The sequence below is a fragment of the Bombus fervidus genome, chromosome 10 (assembly GCF_041682495.2).
Source record: "Bombus fervidus isolate BK054 chromosome 10, iyBomFerv1, whole genome shotgun sequence".
NCBI lineage: Eukaryota > Metazoa > Arthropoda > Insecta > Hymenoptera > Apidae > Bombus > Bombus fervidus.
Window position 1 is genome coordinate 8,488,883 of NC_091526.1, and position 26,523 is coordinate 8,515,405.

At 41.0% G+C, this 26,523-nt stretch overlaps 1 protein-coding gene across 21 annotated transcripts in view; it reads left to right on the forward strand.

Annotated features, from left to right (window-relative positions):
- Nucleotides 1-26,523, forward strand: part of Foxp (forkhead box transcription factor P) — a 246,630-nt gene that overhangs the window by 207,104 nt on the left and 13,003 nt on the right. For 12 of the 21 annotated variants that reach the window (XM_072011565.1, XM_072011551.1, XM_072011553.1 and 9 more), the window contains 10 exons: nucleotides 14,416-15,006; nucleotides 15,538-15,600; nucleotides 17,186-17,435; nucleotides 18,760-18,864; nucleotides 19,034-19,208; nucleotides 20,688-20,874; nucleotides 22,356-22,671; nucleotides 23,050-23,118; nucleotides 24,486-24,562; nucleotides 24,774-24,875. In XM_072011565.1, coding sequence (XP_071867666.1) covers nucleotides 14,416-15,006; nucleotides 15,538-15,600; nucleotides 17,186-17,435; nucleotides 18,760-18,864; nucleotides 19,034-19,208; nucleotides 20,688-20,874; nucleotides 22,356-22,671; nucleotides 23,050-23,118; nucleotides 24,486-24,562; nucleotides 24,774-24,875 — 1,935 coding nt within the window. Of the gene's footprint in view, nucleotides 1-14,415; nucleotides 15,007-15,537; nucleotides 15,601-17,185; nucleotides 17,436-18,759; nucleotides 18,865-19,033; nucleotides 19,209-20,687; nucleotides 20,875-22,355; nucleotides 22,672-23,049; nucleotides 23,119-23,744; nucleotides 23,790-24,485; nucleotides 24,563-24,773; nucleotides 24,876-26,523 lie in introns of all 21 variants that reach the window. The other 9 variants (XM_072011554.1, XM_072011559.1, XM_072011563.1 and 6 more) reach the window with 6 other exon arrangements.

Here is a 26,523-nt window from a genome sequence, read left to right on the forward strand (position 1 = left end):
AGTGCCCTATGGAAAGCCAGTGATTCAACAGAATAGATAGTCTTGTAAATTGAATTTCTTGTGCAAAACAAAAGCGCTGTGAGAATGGATCTGCGCGAAGCGTCTCTAATCGCTTGGAAATATATACGTGGGATCTCGCGTTGTTTATTACTCGCCTTGGAATACTCGAAAATCGTATTCGGGAGAAGGAATCGGACGATTCGTTCGGGTTGGAAAAAGGGGTTGCTACAAGCGGAATAATGTTTATAATGCCCCGGTTCAGTGGAATTCGGAATTTGTTTCTTTATCGGCCATAATTTTCTGGAATCTACACACGAATAGGTCGCGCGCGTTGTACACGTAAGAACAAGGGGGTGAGCCGGTAGTTTCGGATACACAGGCCGTTGTATTGAAAAGCGAAGCGTTTCCCCCGATCGTATCGACAGTTCTCGGCGACTCTAAAATTTTATTTGGCCCTCTTTCGCGGGGAAAAATGCTTCTCGAGGTGCGAGCCTTCTCCTTGTAGAACGGGATAGTAACACCCCTTTCTTATAACTCGTAGACTGCCAGATTTTTACGTCGATAATATTAAATAAATATCTCGGGGAATCTCATTTTTGGAATATCAATGGTAAATCTTATTAACGGAGAAATAGAATGTTGTAGTTTAAAAATTTCACAATGAAATATCATGGACGATGGAACAGGACAAATTTTGATTCTCGCTCTATCGACACAAAATGTTTCATGAAACATGGACACTTTGTTGACCGATGTTTGATATTAACAACGTGAAACGCGACCAAACACATGTCCCGATCAGATAGAGGAAAAAAATTGAAGCTTTTTATTCTCCCGGGCGTAACGTTCGAGTGACTCTTATGAAACAAAGTTTAACCGTGTTTACAGGGTGCGGCAGGGAAGCTTTGAATGGCATAAAACGAAATAGCGCTCGAATATATCTAGCATTGTGCGCAGGGGTGTGTTCGTGATAATTTGTTCAGCCAGAGTACATACATAGCTCACGGTGCATGTTCTTTAATTGAGGTGTGTTTACACGCGACGGGGAATTTCACTGGACGACTGTGACTTATCGCGCTTGAACGAGCCTCGATAGGAATAAAAATTGAAACTAATCGATTCTATGATATTGCTCGTGCGTCTGTTAGCTATTACATAGTACTGTAATGAAGCACGATTATTATAGTTTTATTGGAAACATTTGAAATAGAATCTGGAAATGTATATACAATTTACGACATATTTATCGTAAGGATACACTTCGGAGAAATAACCAAGGTATTTTAACGATCAATTATTATTGAAGTCAAAATATTTATTGGAACAATCATTAATACCAATTCCATGTTTCAGACTACTATTCATATGTTCGTAATGAATAATCCGTAACTCTTATACGCACTTTCAGTTGATTGGTCTCAAATTTTATCGATATAATTACGATAATAGTATCTCATTACAGTTTCATATAACACGCATGGTAAATTCATAAAAATTTTCTACGGTAATCGTACAAATAATTTCATGAGTCGCTGTATATTTATATATTTAAGTGTTCCAAACTTCTCTCACCCCCGTTCCATGCAAATAAAAATTGAAACTAATCGATTTCCATATTTTGTCCTCTCCGATACTATGATGTTACTCGCGCGTCTCTTTATGTCACCAAGACCGCGCTTTAAATTCTTCCAAAGAATGTCAGCTTTCATATATCTCGCGTGCTCGCTCCTAAAGACTTCTCACACCCTCGCCAGAGTTCAAGAAGCCGCCTCTTTCCAAGTCAGAACCACGGCGTATAAACTTTTCATCGTGGGTGTCCGCGACGCTTGTAGCCCCCATAAAAGGCAGCAGCGCGAGCAATGAATGATAAGACGTTAAGACGCCCGGTCGCGGGGCCAGGTTCGATCTCTCGTTTGACTCCGCGACGATCCTTTTCGCGGTGGTTGGTTGCCGCGTGAAATAAGAGACATACACGCGGACGCATTATGTGAAAAATATGGTAATAATATTGCCGGGGCCAAGCAAAACAGGCGCCTTGCATATGAAATATACGAGATCGCGCCTGCAACTCCGACCCCTGTTCACCCACCCCCTTCTCCTAGTCGCCCGTTCCAACATCTCCGTTGTTCCAAACGAGACACGGACCAACGACGACGATGGCAGCGGCACCTTTTCTCCCGGTTTTTCACCCTCGAGCCCTGCTATTCGCGTTTACTCCTTTTCTCTTTTTAAAGCACCTCATCCGGCGCGATCTTAGAGCGCACCCCGGATTCCGCTGGCTTCGCTGACGGAATACAAATGTGACTTTCGTGTACCGAGACGAGCAAGCCTTCCTCTCGCGACCACGCTTCCTCCTTTCTCGCGCAATTCCCGGCGAATTAGCGAGGAAAAACAGGGGAACCATCCCCTCTGCTGCTTCCTTTCTCCTCGACTTCCCGGCTGAGACGTGATTTACTTAGAAACATCGTCGATGGAAATTCTTTCAACCTAAGGAATTCTTATTTCATTGGCTAGATGCTACGTGTCTTTGAGGTTAGGTGAGACGATGTAAAATTTGTTGGTCGTGTGAATTGTTTTTTAGAGATTCATTGGATTCATCGGTAATTTAATAATCGTGCGCGATCGTAAAGAAATTGGAGGAATAAATTAACCGCCGGAGGTGAGAGCATGCGGGTATCTTCGGTGGTCCGAACATTATCACCGGACTAGAGTTAAAACGATTACTGTGTTTAATATTCATTTCGTTCGCCGTCTTGAATATTAATGTCGATATTAAAGAGAGGGAAGAAGAATCGGGCGTTAAGGCGCCGTAAGAGTACGAGAAGGGGTGACAGGATAAATGAATGTAAACTAGCGAAACCTCTACTCTGCTTGAAGAAATCGAGCTTGGTCTCTTTGTGGATGTACAACAGATCGTTTCTAGTCAGAAAACCACGCGGAATTCTTTTCATTTCTACAGAAATCCCTGCTTTAATCGACGAGCTTTATTTTCGCGATAAATCAAGCTGGTCTGATTCATCAGTTCACGTCGCGAACTTTCATTAGTAAAACAAGCGACCACCCTTTCGTGGTGTTTAAAAGTCGCCTTATACTTTTCTCGATATTTCCCCGGTCGTCTTCCTAATTCCTGAGCTCCGAACAACCTGGCATTTTTCTCACCCCTTTCCGACCGTCCCCTATCCAGCGACGTACCCTCGCGTCCCGCCGTGTGAAAAATATCGGACAATTTTCCAAGTCGGAAAATCTGCTGTTGCCGGACTTAATTGTATCATCAGAGGAACTGCTCCGCTTCTGGGACTTGAGTAATAGCGTATAATTTTTAACCGCGATTTCATCCGATGCCTTAGCCTCCAGCTCGCTTTGGAGAGACTCTTAATTCTTGCCACGACAAATTTGGTATTCTATCGCGTTAAGAATTCCAAGAATAGCACAAATGACTATAGGATTCTTTGAGAAATGAATGGAAATCATTTTGCGAGATATCAGAAGATGCAAAGTACGAATTTCGTGTAGGAAACTTTATGTTTCGTCGCGAAGAAGCTTTCAGAAAGACTCTTAATTTTCGTCACGACAAATTTGGTATTCTGTCGTGTAAAGAATTTCAAGAACGAAATTACCACAATTCTGTATTAAATTATGAGAGATACTTTTGTCAAGTATCAAAAGATGTAAAGCACAAGTTGGAAGTAAGAAACTTCATGTTTCTATTTAAAGGAGACACCAGAAAGATTGTGAATTCTTGTCGCGACAAATTTGACAGATACTCTGTCACATCAAGAATCCTCAAAATACCACGATTCTCCAAAAAGTGATTGGACATACTTTTGTCAAATGTCAAGATACAAAATATTTTAGGATACAAATACAGGAACAAAGTTGAGCTGCTCGTTGGAAGAGGCGACAGGTGACGAGATTCGAAAAGAAACAAGATATTCCGAGGACGAGGGTGACGATCACCCTTGCGATATCTACTCATGGAGCACCGGAAGTGAGCAGAGAAGCGTAGGAATGCGAAAGCGACAAGAGGCGGTGGAAAAAAAGCAGCGGGCAGACACGGCGACCGTATGGCACAAGCGGAGAACAGAGGTCCGACGTCGGCCTGACGGACTCTCTCCCGTTTGTGCAAACAAACCAAAATGGACTGCGAATAAATATGCGTCTACGAGCAAAAGCGAACGCCCGTATGCTTGGTCATGATCCGTCCATGTACGAAGAGGGACACCAAGAGGGTGAGAAGAGGGAGAGTCGCGCTACGCGAGGGGGGCGGAGTACGTCGGGGATTTAGGGACTTTAATGGAGCTCGTCTGGCCGCGACTAACAGAAAAGGAATTCGCTACTTTCCATTATTCACTGCCTTCTTTTCTGTCTCTTCCCCGACTGGTTCTCCTTCTTCTCTCTTTTTCTCTCTCTTTCGAAACGGCAAACTCTGAACTCTGAATTGCTAAAAAAGCATCGATGGCTTCCAGATTGTGCCACGTATTGTTCGTGCGTTTCTATCTGTACAGTTTCCCGGCCCTTACGCGCCTAAACTTCCGATCGCTTGATCCGAATATTATGCATTTATTAATTATCATTAATTTGTCAATTATTAATGAAAGAATAAGGGGTTTCTTATTTATGTACGTATGAAAGTATATTGTACGTAGGTTTACATATATGTATGTATGATAAGACGTCTAATTGGACGAAGAAGAATGATTATGGAACGTGTCAGTGATTTTTCTTTTGGTCAATCGTTCTCGTCAAAACGGAAGTATAGTCAATTAAAACGCAGATCAGTTACAACGAGACCGGATAATCGAAACTCTACCATGTACTATGGTCTATTATTTCTTGAAGTATATTTCAGTTTTATAAGATTTCTTGTCGATGGATTGCTGTTGCGATTAATACAGTTGTGAGTATAAGTAGTTTTGAGATGCGGCGAGACCTGGAGTTGCCATCCCCTGTTTTTGCTGTCTGGCAAAGAAGCAACGAAATCCATGGTTCAGAACGTCGAGGAACGATGAAAGGTTCTTTTATAATTCAACCGGCCACTAATTGATACTGAATTATTAACCGGAACGAAAGTAAAACACGGTGCGCAGGTTATACGGCGATTGCCTAAGGATGCGCGTAGACACCAGTTTCCGGCACAAAGGGGCCTCGAACATTGTTCTAAGAAAACAACCGTCGTTTATCCAGACGTGTCTTCTGCTTGTATAAACCGTGTCGATATTAATTTCCCATCGTTCTCTCTTGGCACGATTCTTCTGAGACGTTTACGCTCTTCAACCCCCATCTAGGAACTAAGAGTTTACACACCAAGAAAAAGAAAGCTGCACCGCGTCTACTATGCGTCTATTATTATACGAAAAAAAAAAAGAAATAGAAAGAAAGAATAAAGAAAAATAGAATCTTACGAGCTGCGTGTACCATGATGGTAAAATTCGATTTAAAGTCGAGATCCTTTGTCCTAAAAACAGCGGCCCTCGTAAGTTTTTTCCTTCCCGCGTGAGACACGCCAGATGATTAATAGCGGGAAGACGAAGAGAAGAAGCGAAAGGCACGAGGAAAGAATTGCACGATTACCCGAGTACAAACCTTGGCTGGGCCGCTGATGCAGTGGAGGAAAGGAAAAGCTGACTAAGGCAAAATCGTTCTCCAAACCCCTCTAACACCCTGCGCGCCCTATCCACTTCTTTCTCCTGTAAAGTCTCAAGGGTGGAAAAGAGTGGGACGCACGGTTACCACCAAGTGGATGTAATTTTTCCGTTGTTTGATTTTCATTAACGACTGGTAGCCCACAGGCTTGCAACGGTGTGCTTGTGGCCTCTGACGATGGAAGAGAAGATGGGGTCAAGAAACAGGGAAATTATGGGCTACGCCAAACAGATACATCCTTTATTTCATTTTCTTCGACGGGCCAAGTCGGAAATTTCGCCCCCGAGAGAAAACCAGAGGGGGGATCAAGGGGCGGGAGTGGCTAATGGCGAAAGTTAGCAGCGTACGGGGGAAGAAACAAAATATTTCGCGTTTTATCGCTGCTTGTCATCGAGGGGATGAAGGGTAGAGAGAATCTATCGGTAAACGAGGCCAGAGCAAGGATAATGGAATAAAGTTTGCGTCCATCGAACATGAAATTGAGTAATCACGAAAAGCATACTATTTCGTATTGTTATTCGATAAATCGTGACTATCGGATTTCAGGAGAATTTGGATTTTTATTTAACTTGCGCAAATATTTACACTATTGAATACAGATAAATACAATACGACTTTATTTATTTGAACTTCCTGAGAGGCAAACCAGTTTACAAAAATATTCGAATGTATTATATGTGTTATACGAAACGTCATAGTCATAAAAGTATCTAAACAGTTCCTTGTCATCGTATTAAGAAACTTCAATATTCGGTAGAACCATCTTTAACACCTGCTATATGTTTAAATTACATATACTATACGCTAATTTTCCATTAAACATATCTTTAGAGTAAATGCCTTGTAACTTCTATATACATTTTTAGATTGGTTTCAAATTTTACTCATATAATCGTTGCAGTTTTCGTCTCATTATAGTGTTAATGAAATTTCAAAATATTTTATATAACACTCACAATACACACATGGAGGATTTCCATATTATCATCGAGTGTGTAGGTGTTCAAATAATTTCACGAGTAACATTTCGTTCGTTCGTATCGGAGAGTGAAGAAAGAAGGAAAAATTCTCGAAGGCTAACTGTGTACCGTGGAGAAACAACGGTGCACGTTCACCGGTGCACGCATAACGAAAATCGCTGAACCGGTGGATGTAAGCAAACCCGCAGAATGCCGAAATTACTCTCTTCGATGCACCCTCTGTCCCAGCTTCCTCTGTTATCCGTTCTCGTTCTCACCCTCCGCCGATCTCTCCCCAATTTTCCGACCCCCTTCGCCCCTTTCTCGTGCTCTTTCGCCACGCGCTCTCTGCCTCTGGACACCCCCGACCTTCTGTATCTCGCCTACCCAGCTGCGACACTCCCAACCTCTATGCGTTAATTCTTGTACATACAGACAGCGGATACCTACGGGAAAGGGTATACTTCTGGCAACGTTTACCTTGCATAATGCCGCCCCAATCTTTGTTTCCTTCTATCCGGTTCCGTTTTCCCGTGATCATTCTTTCGCTCGTACGATTGTGGTTTCTGCGTTGCTGACTTTATTTTTGTGGTTACGAGGATGTCTATAATTTACTGGAAGAATTTTTATCGTATTAGATCGGTATATTTGAAATGTTTGAAAATTTGACGAGACGATACGACTAAATTTTGCTGTATCATCGATTTAAAGCATGAATCCCAGAATCGCTAATAATTTCTATCGATCATAATTATAATGAAGCATATCAAAGTAAAAGAAATTTGATATAAATCGCGAATATTCAAAGTTTGAAATAACGAATAATTAATACGATGAATAATATGACGAATATTCGTGCGACTTTCATAGTATTCGATATTGATAAAATTTAAGATAATTCTATTAAAAAATTGGAAAATTGCTGCAGTCCTCCTCTGGAAAAGAACACTTCGAATCAAAACTAAAATTTACCAAAGAGAATATCTCAGTTCATGAACGAAAGGCGCACAATTGTGCGATAAAAAATTCACCGATAGTGTCGATCTCTTTATTAGATAGAGCAGTCGAATTGACACAAGGTAAAAGGGGATTGAAAGCGAGATCGAAAGCTGAGATCGTACGGACATCAGCGACGAGCGAATCCTACTAATTGATACCCGTGAAAGGCCGCCTCTGTACATTGTCAATTGACGATTGGAAAAAGACAAAGTCTAGGGGGTGAAAGGCAGTCGAGGTGGGGTGGTGGTTGGTTGGGGCCAGCTGAAATGAACCTACGAAACGATAGAACGGGAATCGAAGCTAGGTAACAACACGGAACGAGAAGAGGAGAAACGACTACGACGACGGGAGCTGGAGTTTTTGAGAGGCTGACGAACCAATCACGGGACCATCTATAATGTACACAGGCCGTTAACGATGGAGCCCAGAGACATTCCGTTCGCTTGGTTCTAGCCATTTTCCAAATATCCAGCTGGCTAGTGAGTCGTCCCAGGAAACCTACTACCCCTACCAGGCTTACTCACCCTTTTCTCTTTTCTATGGATCTCTTCCTAGTCGCTGGACCGGTCCGTCCATCCAACGCAGACGTTCCCAGAATCGTTAATTCCTCTCAATATTGCAGGATCCTTTTCGAACAAAGTCATTGGATCATTTAGATGTCCTCGTTTCTATCGAATAGCTACGACCCATCGGGTTTCTGGGAAATTTTCGTATTAATCGGTTAATCAATTTGTTGATCGATCGAGTTATTTTTCTAGTCCAAGTCGTTGAACTTCTTTAATCTTTGCTCGTGTTTCTTATTGATCCGAAAATCGTTATAGGTCAAGGTAGGATTATTTGTGTCAAGCAAAGTAATTTGCTAAGTAGTAAAATTGTGAAATGTTTTATTAATTCTTACGTATATAGTGCCTCTTCACTGACTTAAATAACCGTACCATAGATATATTCCAATCATTTTCTCATTTCTGTTTTTTTTTTTTTTTTTTTTTTGTTGTTGAACCTCAAATATACCATATTCTTTCATTATCCTATTAATGACTAATGGTGTCTCGTAATACACAATTTGACCAATTTGTGCAAAGTTCAAGATCGAGTTTTATGATGTTGAAGCTCAGATGGCTCGAATGTCCTTACCTCTTACTATATGGCTAAGATTGGTTAGAATTTTCAGACGTGTCTGAACTTTGGAATAGCTAGAAGCAGCATAGAAATTAGTAACTTGGTATAGAATAAGGGTAGGGAAGTAATCGGCGATAGTGGAAGAAGAGGCAGACGTGTCTTTCGAAAGACTCGTCAGTGTCCAAAGAGACACGCATAGTTTCTCTAATTCTGAATTATTCGACGAATTCATAGGGACTGCGTGCCGCGACGAATGACGGAAAACGGGACCGGGAATAGGGACTTTTCGGAGTAATTTGTATTCCACATTTCACGTGGAACTGCACGAGGGGTGACGAGTGCTCCTTCTCCGTGTCGCGTCCTTCGTCTCTCTTACTTCCCTGCTCTCGTTCACCCTGTTCGGTGTGTTCACACTGCGGTCTGCTCTCACCCGGAGAGAGACTTACAGTCGCACGTATATAAACGGCGGCCAGGGAGTAACGTCTGATTATGCGAACGCATGGCTGGTCGTAACGCGATTTAATATTAAAATATTATGACAAACGTCAACAGGAGGCGGGTGTAAAGAGACGCGTCTCTGATTGGCCGTCGACGTGAATACGAAACGAGAGACGGGGACATCTCCGCGCAACCCTTGTTTTGTATCCCAGGCGCTGCTCCATTTTCGACACTGTTCGGGCAAACGACTTTGTGCGTTTCGATAAATTGCTCGAAGTTTAATCGCCAGACTGCAGACGTTTATGCAAAGTTATATTTTTTGAACACGGTTAGACGAATGGAAGCTCGAATGTTATAGTGATATTTTCATAATACTTTCCTTTGGATACATTGTATCTTTTTCAGTGTTATATATATTATATAAACATCATTTACTTCTGGATTGGTTTCACAAAGTCAAACGAAAGTTACTCAGCGATTCATCTAAATTGTATTATCTTAGATCAAACGTGTCAAATTTTAACAAAGCTTTTGGATTTTCTGATTTTAGTAGTGAAAAGCTGGGATGGTAGCATGGTGAGGAATCGATGTTATAAAAAAATGATTTATGTCTTAATTTTCCTATAAAAAGACGAACATGGACGAAGGTCGCGTTTCTAATGAAAGTCTCACTTCTGTTATAATCGAAAATGAAATTTTGAACGTTGTTACATAAAAGTTGCTTTCGTTTCTCTCAGTTTTTCTGATAATTGATCCAAGACATGTGATATTATTCTAATGAATCACCGAATAATTTTGGTTTTAATAGATGCAAAGGAGAAAAGAAAAGAATAAAAATACACGCGAGACCGGTAGATTTCCTTTTTCATCGGTTACAATTTAGGCGACCGATTAAAAACGTTGCGATATGAAGAAATTCCGGGTGCGTTCGGTATTACGATGTTAAAAATCAATCAAACAGCGAGTACGCTCTCGGTCCATGGACAGAGATCCGAGCGGGAATTTTAATCAATACATACATAATAGAACATTCTTGCTATGGCGTATCGCGGCTATGAAAATATCACGGTTAACAGATCCAAAAGGGATGTTCAATATAGAACGTGAGGGAAAGCTAGAAAGTAAATCCGATTCGGATTTGTGGAATAAACGGATCGACAGTGCAAATCGCCGAATTTTTTCCCCTGGACAACGCTCTTTCTTTTTTTTCCTCTCTCCCCGTTTTTTTATTTCTTTCCTGTAACAAGTGTTCCGATGACGTTCACGGCAACTCTCTGTGCGTGCAGTTTAATTGGCGCGTATAAAACGACGCTAAATAAACATTCCAGATACCGTGGCAACGTAACGAGTCGAACATTCACGATATCCTATCGATTTCCATCGAACTGAATTCAAATTGATCGAATTCCACTGTCCCAAACGCGAAACTATCCTTTCTCCTCAAACTTCTTCTCTTCTAGGCTATGATTGTAGCGGGTGTGCTTCCTGATAAAATTAGGCTTCTGATAACGCCAGGACAATCAGTATATAGATTCGAAGACCCCATGATTACAATGTTCTGTCAAATTTGTCCGAACATTAATCAACTCGATAAATTAAAAAGCAGAAGAAAGTGATTAAGACGCTATTTTTTAAATTTATCTTGGAACTTGGTACGAGTGTTGTCATCTTCTGATAATCAACGAACCCATGGAAGTAAGTAATTTGTTTATCGAGAATTGAACATTAACCATGTAGTCATGTAATGAAACTAAGGAACGAATATTCTTGTGAGTATATTCATTTCCATCTTCAAATATCTCGTTCAGGCCTCTCCATTGTAACCACAAGCTACATCTTAGCTACATCTCTTTTCAGATATTTTATTTCCTAGTTCCTTCAAACACGCATCCGCCATAACCATAGCCTCAGACATACCAATTCGCGAGGAAATTATCTTTCGATTCCGACTACAAATCTCCTCGGTATTCTCCTCGCGACACTCTCGTCTCGATTCAAATAAACAAGCAATCGCCGCAACCTCGAATGTTACTTCTCGCCATCGAAACGAAGCTCGCGTCAGGCTGTCGTATATTTCACGAAATGTTGGGTGACTCACGACGAGTGCCATGGGAGCGGCACTGTGCGCAGCCACAGATAGTTTCACCGCTTTTCAAAGACAGATGAAGCGGAAGACGAAGCGAGAGGATCGAAGAGATTTCAACCAAAGGGGGGAAATCGAAAGTATAAAGACGGAAACCGAGGTCTCCGGAGAACTCATATACACAGGCTAGGCGGGGGCGTACAGTAGTTTGGTGCGGTTCTCTCGGGGCGTAGGGAGAGGTCAGGGGAGCTGGAATAAATCCAAACAGTAAACAGAGAGAAAAAAAAGAGCAAGAAATATATATCTTTATATACTGATATGTATATATATATAAGGAACGCGGGGGTGGGTGGTTGGTGAAAATCCTAATATATAAAAGATATGAAGGTCTGGTGACGACGATGAAACGGCCATGTAGCAGTGGAGCAGCGCCGAGACTGAAGTCGAAGGAGCCTTCGGGATTCAAATAAGTGGCGTTACGATGGCCAGGGAGGGAAGGAAAGGGGTCGAAGGAATCTGAACAGCCAACAACAAGCGCGGCTCCCCGACCTTTATTTAACCTTTTCTTAAAAGAGTCTTAGGAGTCCCTCTTATCTGTAGTCGATGGCCCTTCAAAGTCGGCTCTTATACTTTCATTCTTTCTGTACCCTTATATTTTTTTCCTTTGGCCCCGTTCGTGTACACACGTCGGGCTTGCTCGTCGTTACCCCTCTACACCCCACTCCGCACCCCCTTGGCCCCCATTTTTTTCGTGGGCTGAACCCACCCTCTACTTCGTTTCGCCCACGATTTTTCCACCCCTTTCACCCTATGGTGACACGGCGACGTTGGACGTTCAAGATTCTTCGTTTCTTCGTTAAAACAGAAGCAATCGAAGCGAGACAGAGCGAAGAGAGCTGAATAAGAGAAGGAGAAACGAGCTCGGTATTAATTAGCGAATTAAAGGATCGCGATCTAGGCGGGGCGGTGCGTCTCTGGCTAAAGTGGATTAAAACCTCCTGCCGATCGTTGCTTTTCATTAATTTCGTTGAGTAAACGGCCCTGTCGTTCATGCTCCTCGTCTCTCGAATCATTTTTTATTGTTTTTTCCAAGGCGACCAAGCCGACTCCTCGGGGACCTCGTTTCGAAAAATTCTTTTCCCGTGGAATTTCGTCTCCGTCGAACGGAGGAACGTCGTGCGTAAATCGACGAACCGGACGGGAACACAGGACGTGCTTTCCTGAGGAGAATCAGCGTGGATTTTCCAGCGGCGACTCCTTCTCTGTTTTTCCACGACGCGTTTTTTCCTTTCGCGTCGGTCCGCTTCGAACTTCGGAGACGAAACGCCACCACTCCTGACTAAACACTGATAACGCCCTGCGCCTCCACGTCGGGACTTTCTTTGCATGTTATAAACATACGTAATCGTACACAAATAAGATTAGCATAGGACTCGCGGATCAACCAAGAGACACACTCGCTTTTCACGCTCGAAGAAACAATCGCGAGGCTGACTTTCCATACTGGGAACGAGAAAAACGGCGGAGCAGAGCAGAAAGGAATTCGTTTTAAATTTATCTCTGACGAAACTCTGTCTCTCTGTTTCTTTCTCTCTGACTTTCTCGCTCGCATTTGCCATTCAACGAAAAGTGCGCGCGCGCGCCTGTGGTCCACCAAAGAACGACCTTCGATCGCGACGCGAGTTTTCAGGATTCACCATGCGTTCTTAGTTGTTCTGCTCGTCAGGAATCGTCTCCAGGCCACGCGGAAATGCTGTTTCGAAACAGGCATTCTAAGCAGCCTCTGCACGACAGAGGCGTGTTTACTCGTTTCGAGGAATCGAAAACAAGTTCCGATGCAACTTACAAACAAGTCGAGGACATTTCTTCGAACACGATTAAGCAGGGAAGCAAAAAGAAGCCGAGCCATTGTTGGCTGATATTCATCCAAATGATTAATCCTAATGGGACGATAAATTCAATGTGACGTGGTTACATTTACACGCGAGATCATTTTGTAGACTTTTTTAAATAAGTATATTGCAAAGGTTTATCGACGAAGAGTTTCTTTTACATTACGATACGCTTGTTTTACATTTCCGTAAATGTGACAAAATTTTTATCCTTTCGCGTTGGTTCGCTTAAAGGAGGAGTGGAAGAGCAAGGAGGGAAATTGGAAAAGGGCATATAAAGTTGAAAGACAAAGAGTGAGGGATAAGATATAAGGGAAGGAAAAGATAAGAAGGTGAAGAAAAGGCGGAAAGAAATAAAAGAGAATTAAAAGGTAGGGAAGGAAGTAGAAAAAGAAGGACAATAAATAAAACAAAGGAGATAGGGGAGGAAGGGAGGAAAGTGACAGGAAAGGAGGAACGTTACGTGGCAACATATGATAAAATTTTTGGGTTGTATTATAAACTTACGTATGATAAATTTTTCAAAAATTTCTGTCGTTGAATTAACTGGTTCCTTCTACGACATTTCGAAGAGGAACTAACAGAGAGCGGAAGACGAAACCAGTAGCACAATGTTCCGCCTTTACACTCTGCAATCTACTTGATGATAGAACTTAATAAAACAAATCTCGTTGCGTAAACAACAAAGTAAGAAGACTGGAGTCGACGCGATTCAGACAACACCGAGTTTCCATCTCGGTGTTCTCAAAGCCAACCAATCATGACGAAGGATACCAAGACGTCTCGAATACCATTAGATAAGATCAATATTGCTCAAAACACGGTGGAAGTTTAACGCGCGCACATTACACGGCATTTATATCATGAATATTCCGCCCCGGGGCTTCTTCTTCCCTCTTTTCGTTCTCGCCCGGTTTCTTCGTCCCTTGCAACAACCATCTCTAGCAACCCTTTCTTGTTATCTCGCGTTTGACTTCGTACAACTACCGGTGTCGCCAAAACAGAAACTCCTTTATCTCTTATTAAACGAACACCGAATTTAAATTAATCCAAAAACTTATCGTGTGTATCGTTGTTGTATCACAAAGTAACTTTAATGTAATTTCTATATTTGCTAAAATCCCCTGGAAAATTCGATAAAAAGAATTAACTTTTATGAATTAACTTTTAATCACTTTTTTTTATTGAAAAAAAAGAGTAAAAAAAAAGAAAAGAAAACAAAATCAGAGACAGCTCGCAACCGACTTTGATCGAGCTCTCGATCTCCATTTTCGTATTGCAGGCTACTTCGCTGTTTGCAGCCCTGAAGCAGCAGCAACAGCAACCACGCGACAGTATTCCCTCGTCGAGGGAACGCGAGAACCGAGAACGAGATCGGCTGTCGGTACGTAGCCGCGAGAACAACCGGAACGAGATAGGTGGCGGCGTGACCGAACAATCGCAGCAACCGCAACAACCACAGCAACAGCAGCAGCAACAGGAACTCACGATCGAGTATCAGAGCAATGGAAAGCTCAGTCCCGCTGGACACACAGTGACAGCAGCACCCATGACCCAGCAAAAGCAACCTATCATTACGCAGCAATCGCAACAGCCGAGTTCGGGGGCGCCTGGTCCCCAACCGAGTCCTCATCAAAGTCCACAGGCCCCTCAGAGGGGTTCGCCGCCGAATCCTTCGCAAGGTCCTCCACCAGGAGGGCCGCCAGGGGCACCACCCTCGCAAAACCCCCCGCAAATGATGCTCAGCCCGGCCAGCGGCATCCATCAGATGCAACAGCTGCTCCAACAACACATACTCAGCCCTACTCAACTGCAATCATTCATGCAGCAACACTCGCTCTATTTGCAGCAACAACAACAGCAACATCATCAGGTAATCAGATTTTGGAATATTTTTGTCTGCCATGATAACGGAACCTTTTTAAGTTATTGGAAAATGTGAAGTTTCTAGAATTAGGTTCCTGTAATTTGGATTGACGTTGTTATAGCTAGACTGCGAATGTTTATGCAGATTTCAATTCCTATGGTCACACCTAAAGAAATGAAAGTTAAATAGAGATTTGTTTGGCTGGCTAAATATTGTGGTTTTCTTTAGATATTTTTAAGAATATTCACTTTTTATTACTCACTTTTACTTAATTTTTGCTTGTTACGTAAAAGTTTTTATATTTAGAAGACTAAATTTCTCGTTTAATCAATTATTGAAAGATCAGAAAGATTAGGTATAGCAAGACAGTACATGAATCGTGTAGACCAAGGATATCGAATATTTAATAATACTTATATTTAATTTCGCATTTGAGCTTCTGTAAGGATGTGTTGTTAAATTTTATTAGAAGTAATATATTTTATGGGTTACGTCAATCAACTATCGACTGACATCAGATTGATTCTATTCTTCTAGGACTCTTCGTCGGAGCATGCGTCCAATCAGGAACGATTCGGCTACTTTTCGTCTCTAAAGGACGTAAGTATTCCATTCTTCGGACCTCCATTGTTGCAGCGAAGGAATCTCAAGTTTCATAGGTCGATCCTTCCAAGTTTATTGTGTCGCTTCTTCAAAGTACATTAGCGAAGTTTGTCCTTTTTACCGAGCAAGCATTGCATCTTGGCATAGTTAAACATCTTCCAGATACTCCGCCGGGTAAACAGACCGCCTTTTATCACCCTCCAACGGCCATTGATAATTTTAATTATAAAAAGCGTCCGTTTGATGGACTACGTTCTTCTTTCTCGTCCTTTACCGCACTTATACAAACATTCGGACAACCTTTCAGAGGATAACAGCCTTCGAAAGAATGTCTCGAGCTATTCATACCGACATTTTCAAATAAACGTGTCTCTTCAAACTATTCGAAACTTCCAAACATTTTATAATTTTCATCGCGTTCCTGAATTATCAATATTTTTTTGCTCCCGAACTTTCCCATCCAGGAATTTTATCGTAATGTTAATTATAAAGGTATTTGGAAATTTGTGCGTTCGCGTCCAGCGAACCTGGGAATTTCGATGCTCAGCAAACAGTGTCTCTATCTTTCAATCAACGTTTGTGTGGAAAAAAAATTTCCACGTAATTATGCTTTTGGTACAGTGACTACAAAAATTATTTGCACTTCCATCGTCTTTATTATAGCATTTACTTACAGCTACTTAATTTTCGTATCATTTAGTAGTTTCATACGACTGAAAAATTGTAATAAAACGAAATGTAGAATCAATGAAAGTACCTTCCACTAGAAAATAAGGATAGAAACATTTTCTATAACCAGTGTATACTCCGTGAATTTTTTTAATATAGATAATTTTCGAATATCTACGTGGGACCGTTCTTGCACGTTACCCATAAACAGCACAAAGAACGTTTTAACGCAAATACATATCGTCATACGAGGTTCGCACACAGGCTCGATAGCTTCGATAGAGGCATCAAATATTTATTTAGCGGCCTGGCCTGACCGGTATGCTTTACTCTACAAATTTAGACAGTCCACTCGAACAGATTATTGCGAGAGCTCGCGCGAAAGACGATCTCAATTACCGAGAATTTAGCGCTCTTTGATCATTGTCATCATGAGGTGACATCTACTATTTCTATATATAAAGAGAAAAAATAAAACTCCTTTAATAAAACCTTGTCGTGTCTCGTTAATGGCGCAGTTTTCGTTTGTACTATGATACTATAAGGCGTGCCTACTTCGGTGAGTTTGTTTTAAAATATCCTCCAGGCTTAGAAAAGACGGAGAATGAACGCAGAGGGGACGAGGTAAGCAATTAAGCATCGCCATCAGCCGTTGTGTCTCGTTGTTTGTCTTCTGGCTACCCATCAACTGCCCCCTGTCTTTCTCTTGCCTCCCCCAGCGAATTATCCGCGTCTGAGATTTATTCAGCAGCGTCAAGATGCAACTTTTCCACCCTTCAATTTTTTACTTTTTCTTCCAACGTGAAATTTTTTTCCCCAACAAGTTCCTCGTTTTCCAGTGTTGTTATAAGGTGTGTAAATCGCGGAGAATTTTAACGAGCAAATTTACGGCTGTTTGTCGAAATGCTTACAGCATCAACACCAGTTTGCGGAGCTAGGCAGGAAGAAGTTGGAGCAGGCGATACAGCAACTGCAGGAACAATTGCAGCTTAATGTCATTCAACAGACGCATTTGCTACAAACGGCTGATAAAAAGAAGGCGTCTGCGCCGCTTCAACAATTGGCGCTTCAACAGCAACGCCTCATACAGCAGCTACAAATTACGCAGAGCCAATACCTTCTTCAACAGGGTCTGGGTCTTCAGGGTCACAATCCTTCTTCAGGTAGGAACATTATTATTAATTATGGTAAAAATTTTAGAGAGTTACAATATTAGAAAGAAAAGAAGAATAGGAAAACGAAAGAAAAGTGTTTCCACAGTCTGCCAGTGAACTCATCGATAAACTTAGAATTGATAGAACAGAATTTCTTAATGCTGTTGCATGTTTCCAATCATTTTCGATACAATGACGCAGTCTTATTATTGTATTTAAAAAATTCTCCGAATAAGTGGAAAATATGAAAGGATCATTCTTCATTCGAAACTTTATGTTAGAGATTTATTTAAAATATTAGAAATCTTCTTCTTTGTTGAAACGAGAATGCAATTCGAAAACTAAAGCGAGTTTAGAAACTTCTCTGTTATTCTTTCTAAAAGCAATTTATACTTTGAACATTTAGAGATTATCATTAAGAGTAAGCAGAGCTTCAGTAAATTTTATTAGGTACATACGTAGAACGCGTAATTTCCGAAGTAAGCTAATGTCGAAGCTTCGTTTAAACAACAATCCATCGGGCCAACCCCAAGACCATCCCGTCAGGTAATCTCTCTCCCTCTGCACTTTCTCATTTTCTACTTCACCCTGGGCAAAACTTTCCGCGCAGAAGTGTTTCGGTTGCGTCGGATCTCGTTCCGACCATGTTTTTCTTTCTGACGCGCGTACAGGAACCGAGGAGGAAGGGTGGAATAATAGGGCCAGGAAAGCGACAGAACCTCGTTCACGTATGCTCTTCGTGCTTTCGATTTGAAAATTCACGCTTTGAAATAAACTTGTAGTATTTGACGAAGAATTGTAAACGAAAGATGGCAAGTGATGTTCTTTCCACGTTGTACGTTTTATTTATGTCATTTTCTTGATTCTCTATTTTTCTCTACTATTTTGTACTTTTTTAATCATAGTTTTAAATATTTGATGCATATGTCGTACGAGCAAGACTAGAAATGGCTCTTTCTGTTTTCAAGGCTGGAGCTCGTGGATCAGCGTGAGCTTAATCGATCTATTTCGATCTTTTTGACATTTATACGTAATTTGATTTTCAATCTTTCTTTCCTTTGTCGAAATGCTTTTGTTCGCGTAGAATGATCACGCATTTTACCTACACGTATAATTGTGCTGCTATAATCTCGTCGTTAAATAAACGATTAAACAAATAAATAAACACTTTATTAGAAGTCCAGACAGAATAAAACATTACAATATATGGGGTAAATATATCAAAACACTTAAATTTTTTCTATATTCCTCGCTCAGTATTAGATTGTTAGAATTTTTATAATTTTAAATATTCAAAGGATTATTAATAAAATATGGGCGAAATTTTTGACAGGTCTTCAACCTGGCGAAGGTCTACCAATGTGGAAATCGGACACATCGGATGGTCCGGAATCCCACCAGAACTCGAACGTTCCAAAATCCGTGGCTGGACTCAATGGTAAACAGAAATTCTCCACGATCCATCAACGATCGAGAGTCGAATTTCCCTTCGTATTCTCGATATCTTTCCCTTTCTTCACCTTCCTCTTACCACCTTTCCACATACTTTTTGTTCTTTCTTTTGCTTGTACTTGGAAAATGCGACGTTCGTTTCCGGACTATCGCAGGACTTCTCAATTCGACAGTGTCGAGTCGGCGGTCGGAGATGAACGGAACCACTCCTCTGGACGAGAAACCGCTGGATGTTTCCTCCAACGACAAGGTTCATCCCCTGTACGGCCATGGGGTCTGCAAGTGGCCAGGCTGTGAAGTTATTTGTGAAGACTATCAAGCATTCCTTAAGTGAGTCCTCATATTTCTCAAATTTCGACCGTTTTATCGCTATCATAGTAATCGGAGATTTGATGTCGATCGCTCTTGTCAATTCTCTGACCGATTATCTAATCGATAATTAGAAAATAACTTTTTGAAAGACGTGAAAACGTACCGTGGCAAGAAATAAAATTATTTAGTAAGGAGATCTTATTAATTATGACGCTAAATGGGAGATCCTTTTAAACATTGAAACATTTAAAATCTTAACTTACTATACTATAGTTTTTAATCGGTCGTTTAAGAAAGAATTTATTAATACTATATTTGTATTATCACGTTGCCAAAGGGTTAATTCTATTTCTTCGAAACGGGGAAGGATATTGACAACGTAAGCTTCGAGCGTTTTTAATCCACCGACGTTCACAACCGATTTGGCTATTTGAGACACGCGATGTATAATCGGAAAGTAGGTAAATCCCAGCGCAGTAAGGATAGACAGTGATTCTTGGGCTGGCAGAGAAAGAGGAGAACCGGCGAAGAATAAAGTCGGCAATTTCGCCCAGTGGAATGAGTTAAGAGAAGGCGCTACTCGCGAGGGGTTGGCTCGAGAAAGTGTAGAAAAATCGCTCGAGTCAGCGTATCTCATTGACATCCGGCACCTTCTTCATCGGTCTCAAAGCAGAGGCAGCATTTGCTTCCCTCGGTCGACGGGAATCCCTTAGTAATCACGAGGCTCGTCGCCGCAAACTCCCTCAAACAAGCCGTTACTTAAAAAAGGACGAGAAAAAAAGGAAAACGCTAATTACCTTTGTCTCATTAATATTCACGACATTCGACCGCATCGTTATGCCTCTCGGTCTAATCCCCTTCCTCCTGTCCCCTGCGCCTCTTCCCGTTGGACCTTCCCGTATTCTTGGTCTTAACCAACCTCTCTCCCTCTTTTTCCTTTCTTCACCCTCTTTTACCCTTCGCGATACACCGGCCGGCGACGAAGAAGGATTACGGAAATTCTTAAATACGGAATCTCGTTGCCAGCCCTCAGACCATCGTGGAACTCGATTCTTTCGGTGTCCCGTGGGATAAGATTCACCACGGCCAGAGACAAACGTTTCTTTGTAACGCGGCGAAGCTTTGATTTCCCCGTAAACGACCCGACATTGTTCGCGACATAATTTCATTAGTCTTTGCTGGAGGATTCGCGGTGAAGGGAGGGGTTCTCGAATAATTCTTCGATGCAAGTAGTAATTCTTCAGAGTTGATACGTAAATTTACCATTTACCTATTAAGCGATGTCTAGTAATAACAATAAAGATAGCAGAAATCCTTAAAAAAGAATTCACTTTTGACTGGAAATTTCACATTTGAAAGTCGAATTATATGGAATTGCGTAATGAGGAAAGTAAAAGAAATACATCGAGATTAAATTCTTTGTCATTTATATATCAATGATGATTGTGCTAATTAAAAGGGAATGAACTGAAAGTAATCTTTTGAACGATACTGCAGGCACTTGAACACGGAGCACACGCTGGACGACAGATCGACGGCGCAGGCCAGGGTTCAGATGCAAGTTGTCTCGCAGCTAGAAATTCAGTTGCAGAAGGAACGGGACCGGCTAACCGCCATGATGCATCATCTGCACGTGGCGAAACAAATGGCTTCCCCCGAACCACCAAAGTCCTCCGAGTCATCGGTGAGTCTTCGCATTACCAAACATGATCGTTATAGAATACATTAAATAATAAAATTCCAAATTTTGCATATTGAAGCAGTTTCTGTATAGCGCTGTCCAAGCTGTGCTCGATGCAATAAGGACTCTCGTAAAGTAGCCATTAGAAACTGTTCGATCGAAAGTTACCAAGAGAAAAACAATATGTCAGCGTAAATTATAGGGATGGTACAAGTCATATACGAGCGATATGGATAGCAATAATCGTAAGGTGGTAGGTTATGCGGTTTGGTACGTGGAACGAACACTGTATGGGGCCAGAATCCGGAAAAACGTTTCCTAACGATCGTGTCGGGATGGTAAACTCTTCTGGCATCACCGTTCGGTAGTCGTAAAGCCAGATTTTCACGGCGCTCGGAGAATTTTACGAGCTCTCGCCGCGGCTAACAACAACGCCAGTTTCAGTTTTAACGCGCCGCCGAGTAGACTCGCTAATTTATACATAAAGTTTGCATTAATAATTCATCGGGTCCTCGTTGATTTTATATCGCCTTAATTAAAACCTCTAACAAGTCCGACAGTCGGAGAATACCAATATCGCATTAGCCCTCTCTCCGTGCGGCTGCGTGGCTCGTCCTCTCTGGCCGACTTAATTATTTTAACGCGAAAGGGAGGAGCCGCCCCCTTCCCCCGCACTCTGCTCGGATCATCTCTGATATCGAGACCGTACTGCTGGAATATATTTCGTATCAACATATTCGAATGTGACTTGTTCATTAATAAAAAAGAAACTTCCAACCTTATTATAACTTTTTATAAATCGGCATAAAACAATGGATATGCTGTAACGAATTGTATTACCGTGGATAGCTCTACACGGTCTTCTTTTTCCTCTTTTACATTAAGCAGATACCTTTAATTGTATAAAAAAGCGTATTTTAACTTTTTTAATAGGATTTATCAAGGCTACAGAAAAAGATAACGTTATTTTATTCTCTCTTTTTCCCTCAAAATTCCTACAAAATCAAATTAATCAGCAGTGTATGTGTACAGTAATTTTTCAGCTTTATTATCTGATTTCAATTTCAAGGCTGATTTGAAAGCCTAATACATTATTGTAGTATTGTGTAAAATATAATACGTTATTATATTTTTCACTTTATGGCTTCCGAGTTTATGAATTACTCGTCAAAGGATTTCATACATTCGGTAATATTTATTTATTACGATATTCGTCGCAATTCATGATATCAGACGTTCGAGAGAAATTCAAAGAAAAATTGAGCGTAAACTTATGTGTCAATGACCCGTAAGAAATTAAACCTATAGGTTTCTGACAAAATACACGTGCGTGCAAGAGTAACCAAAAGACTTGAATTCTACAAAATGATCGTTCATTTAAGGTTTATTAAACAAGGAAAAAACGTCGATAGAGTCATCGAAATCCTCCAAACAATGGCTCTAAATACTTTCTCCAAGTATACAACGTCTCATTCGTTTTTCAGACGGGTTCGAGTATACCAAAGTTAAATCTCTCAACCGCCCTAATGAGCCAACCACCGCCGAACTTCGGCGTCTCTCAAGTGTCTCCAGTCTCGATGTCCGCATTGGTGTCGGCGGTCAGGTCGCCAGCAGGTGGGCAGCTGCCACCTTCAGCAGGTGGTGCACCTATGCCACCTATTCCCAACATGTCAAACATGTCTGGGATGCCACCTTTGCCGAACATGCCAGGTAGCATGCCTACGATGCCAACGATGCCGAGCATGGCAGGGCCTATCAGACGACGTATCAGTGATAAATCCGCTCTTTCCTTGGCAGGAGGTAAGGTCATCTCGTATTTTCTGTCATCTTTTACTTTCACGATTATATTCTATCTTTCACGTGTTTCTGACTAGTAAGTTTCTTGTCATGGACCGGTCAGGAGTATCGAAAAAATCGTGTTTGACATTGTTGAAGTTGTGCGTTCTTCCGTTTTACCTGCGATAAAGAAAGTGGTTAGCATACAAAAGATATCGGTAATCAATTTAAAAGTAATATGGATAATTGTCGATGAGATTCATTAACGGTTTATTGAAAGAAGCATTTTTCAAATATGTAAGTTTAAGAGATATATGTATAAGGAAAGAAAGGATTAAAATATCGTCTTGAGAAAGGTGAAACGAAAGATATGTAAATTCAGAAATTGAATACTATTCGTAGGACTGTATGACGAGGGCACTGTAAGGCGCAGAGTAGCCGTCGATAGATCTGGAATAGATATTAACGAAGGTAACGACTTAACCAAAATTCAGTCGGGGAAACGTGCGACCCGCGAAATGCTATTTTTTTCTCGCTCGTCAATTTATTTCTTAATTTTAATCTAAAAAGATACGTATACACTTGAGTTAACATAATTTCACTGAAGACGATAGTGAATTTATGCTCCGAATTGAGAAACAATATTTTAAAAAGCATTTCCCGGCTCGTCCTTGTCAACTATGCCCCGACGAAAAGAAAATCCTGTAGCAAATGCTCTTTACGGTCCTCTCTTGATCTCGTGCCTTTTTTCCTATCGTAAACTCTATCACACGCACAGATTTATTCACGGTAGCAACAATGTCACGTGAGCTACAGTGTTCGAAACCTTGTTGGCGACGAATCTAATAGGTACATATAGTATGAAAGGTGTAAAACAATTAAACCAAGAATAAAAGTCAAAGTAGACCAAAAAAAGAAAGAAAAAAATAAAATATATAAACGAGCATAAAACAAGAAACAAAACAGAAAAGAAAAGAAAAAAAGAAAATGAACAAAAATTAATGAATTTCTAAACGTACGCCAGTTCGAACTTCTTTCTTACCGATGCTTCTGTTGTTTCCTTATTTCTTGTGCTGCCCGCCCTCCCCACCGTGTAGGGCTGCCCTACATGCTGGAGCGTGCTGGCCTTGACGTCCAACAAGGTACTGTCAACCTTCTTTCCACGCTCCTTTGGTGGCTTTAAGGATTTTCTTAAAGGGTGCACCCTTTGCATGCAGGAAGAATACTTTCACCTCTTTCAATCCCCTTACTCCTCTTCTGCCCTGTAGAATAGAGATTCAGATACTTCAATCGTCATCCCCGATTTTCTACAAAGAGGGATGAACGAGGCTTGACAAGAAGTATTCGTTTCTATCTACCCTAAATCATATCCAATCGCTTCTTGCTTAATCTTTGATCTAGTTTTAAGAATGTCGTACATAGTTTTGATTCGATATTTGTTTTTTGAGCATGCGATCGAATACAAGCTGATCCCCTTCCGTTTCACACAAACGTCACGAATTGTTTGTTTATTGTTTTGTTTGGAAAAAAAATAGAAAATAACTAAGTATCGCGAATTAATTTTGCAAGAAAAATCAAAAATATGAACACATAACAATTTCAAATAATGGCTTTTCTAAGAATTTTGCTGACAACCATCTCTTTAAACGGTGCTTGAAACATTAGCGTACTGCTTGTTAGTTGTAAATCTAAGTAATCATCTGAGACACGCGAAAAGAGATGGTGTCGATGAACTTTTACCCCTATAAGCCGCGTAAGGGTTCCGCGTAACTCTTGCCGTTTTCATACTCATTACATTTTGGAAAATGAAACAAGCGAAGCTTCTTGGTATATTTCAGAAATTCAACGAAATAGGGAATTTTACAAGAACGCCGATGTCAGACCGCCGTTCACGTATGCATCATTAATCAGACAGGTGAGTGAACCATTCGATACGCATTAGACATATTCCTTTAGCGTTCTGATTAATTCAGATATCGAATGAATTGTCCCCTAAGAGCGCCCCCTTTTAGATTTAATTTTCAAAGGAACACTCAAAGAAACCGGTGAGGATTACTTTACACCTCCCATCTTTGTAAAATGATAAATTGAATTTTGGGAATTCTTCTGTTTTCTTTTTTTCACAGTCGATCATCGAGTCGCCGGAGAAACAATTGACGCTGAACGAGATCTACAACTGGTTTCAAAACACATTCTGCTACTTCCGACGCAACGCAGCAACGTGGAAGGTATATCTTTTGACTATAATAAAGGAAAAATATAACAAGCGTTAAGCAGGATGCAGAGAAATGTAAAAGATCAAAGAAAAACCAAGGTACGACGGTCATCGAATTTAAAGTTCGATTCTTTCTCGAAACGAGTGTTTCTGTTCATTCGAATATCCGAATATCGAACGTTCAATCTCGTTTCGGAAGAACGATTCGAGGATGTTATTTTATTATAGAAACGATCACGTTTAATTATAAAAATCTTCGGCGTAAATAATTGATCGGAAGCGTGAAAATATCGGGAAAATTTCGTCAAAATGTCCTCGAACGATTCGGATGCAAAAATCCGCCGCGCTGCCATGCATTTAGGAAGTCTAAAATAATTTTCTCCTCTAAATGGATGAACTCAGCGTGGCACGAGTTATGCAACGTTTGATTGCAAGTCACAAAGACGAAATGACTGGTCGTGCAATTTGCATTTACGAGCAGATTAAGCTGAATGCGTTTTAACTAGAAAGGATGAGCTTTCAAGAATCTCAGATAATCTTACGTATTAATTTGAATTAACAGGCTAAGTGATGTGCCAAGCAGACGAGCTGGTAACGATAATTGTGTTGCTTTCCCGATTTAAGGGGGAGACTCGGTAACATGTGAAATATTACGTCGTATTGCGATTCGTTTGTCATTTATCAGAATGATTTCTGTTTTTCCATCGTATCTTTTCTTAGCCAGCAGTCTTGCAGCCCGTAATTAAAATCTTCTTGGGAGGCTGTTACTATAATTGGGACTTAACAATGATCTGACACAATATTGCAATAATGTAATTTCTGACTGAAATCATACGGCGATAGATTACAATTAAATCGTAATATGATAACATATGATACGCTTGTTGGCAAGAGTGCGCGCGCGCGTGTGTTTTTTGCGTGTGTGCGAGTGAGCGTGGAAGTAATCGACGTTTGCCATGAAGCTTCGCCTCGCATGGTTATGTGTATCTGAAAATTTTCAAAGCAACCACAGGTTTAACATCGGCTATCAGACAGAGAGGAAGCAGCCAGATTCAACGTCACAGGATCCACGTTTTCCACGTCAGCGGAGGTCGTAACCTTCGACGCGATCTTCTCGTACAGTTCTTCCTAAATTTCTTACACCTATATACTTTTTTCATTTTTTTCTGATTTTCCTTTTCTTTTTTTTTTTTTTTTTTTACTTCTTTTGGAATTTTGTACGGCCCTGCGGCATGTATGATTGTTGTCGTTGCCCCTAGACTTAGATGACTAGCTGTGCATTAACGATAAAGGAATGCCACATTATACCGTGTATCTTTCGATTAATCGTTTTGGTTCGTTATGTCCTCTTACGGCCTTGTCATTGCGCGACCATCGCCGGGTATCCTTTGCTACTCACACACGACGTTACTTACTAATTCACTCATCAATCAGTTTCTCGGTTTTTCCCGGTGCTTTCCTGTTCTGTTTGAGCGGTTCGTTTGAGCCGTTTCTTAAAATTCAAGTTAGAGACAGGCTGCCACTTTAAATTTTCCACGATTTTATTTTCTATTAGCGCGTATTATTATTCCTATCAATTATTACAGTCAGAGTGTATTAAAGTGATAGCCTGCAAGATATAGACATGTTCCTTCACAAAAAGACACGATACAGCTTGTCTA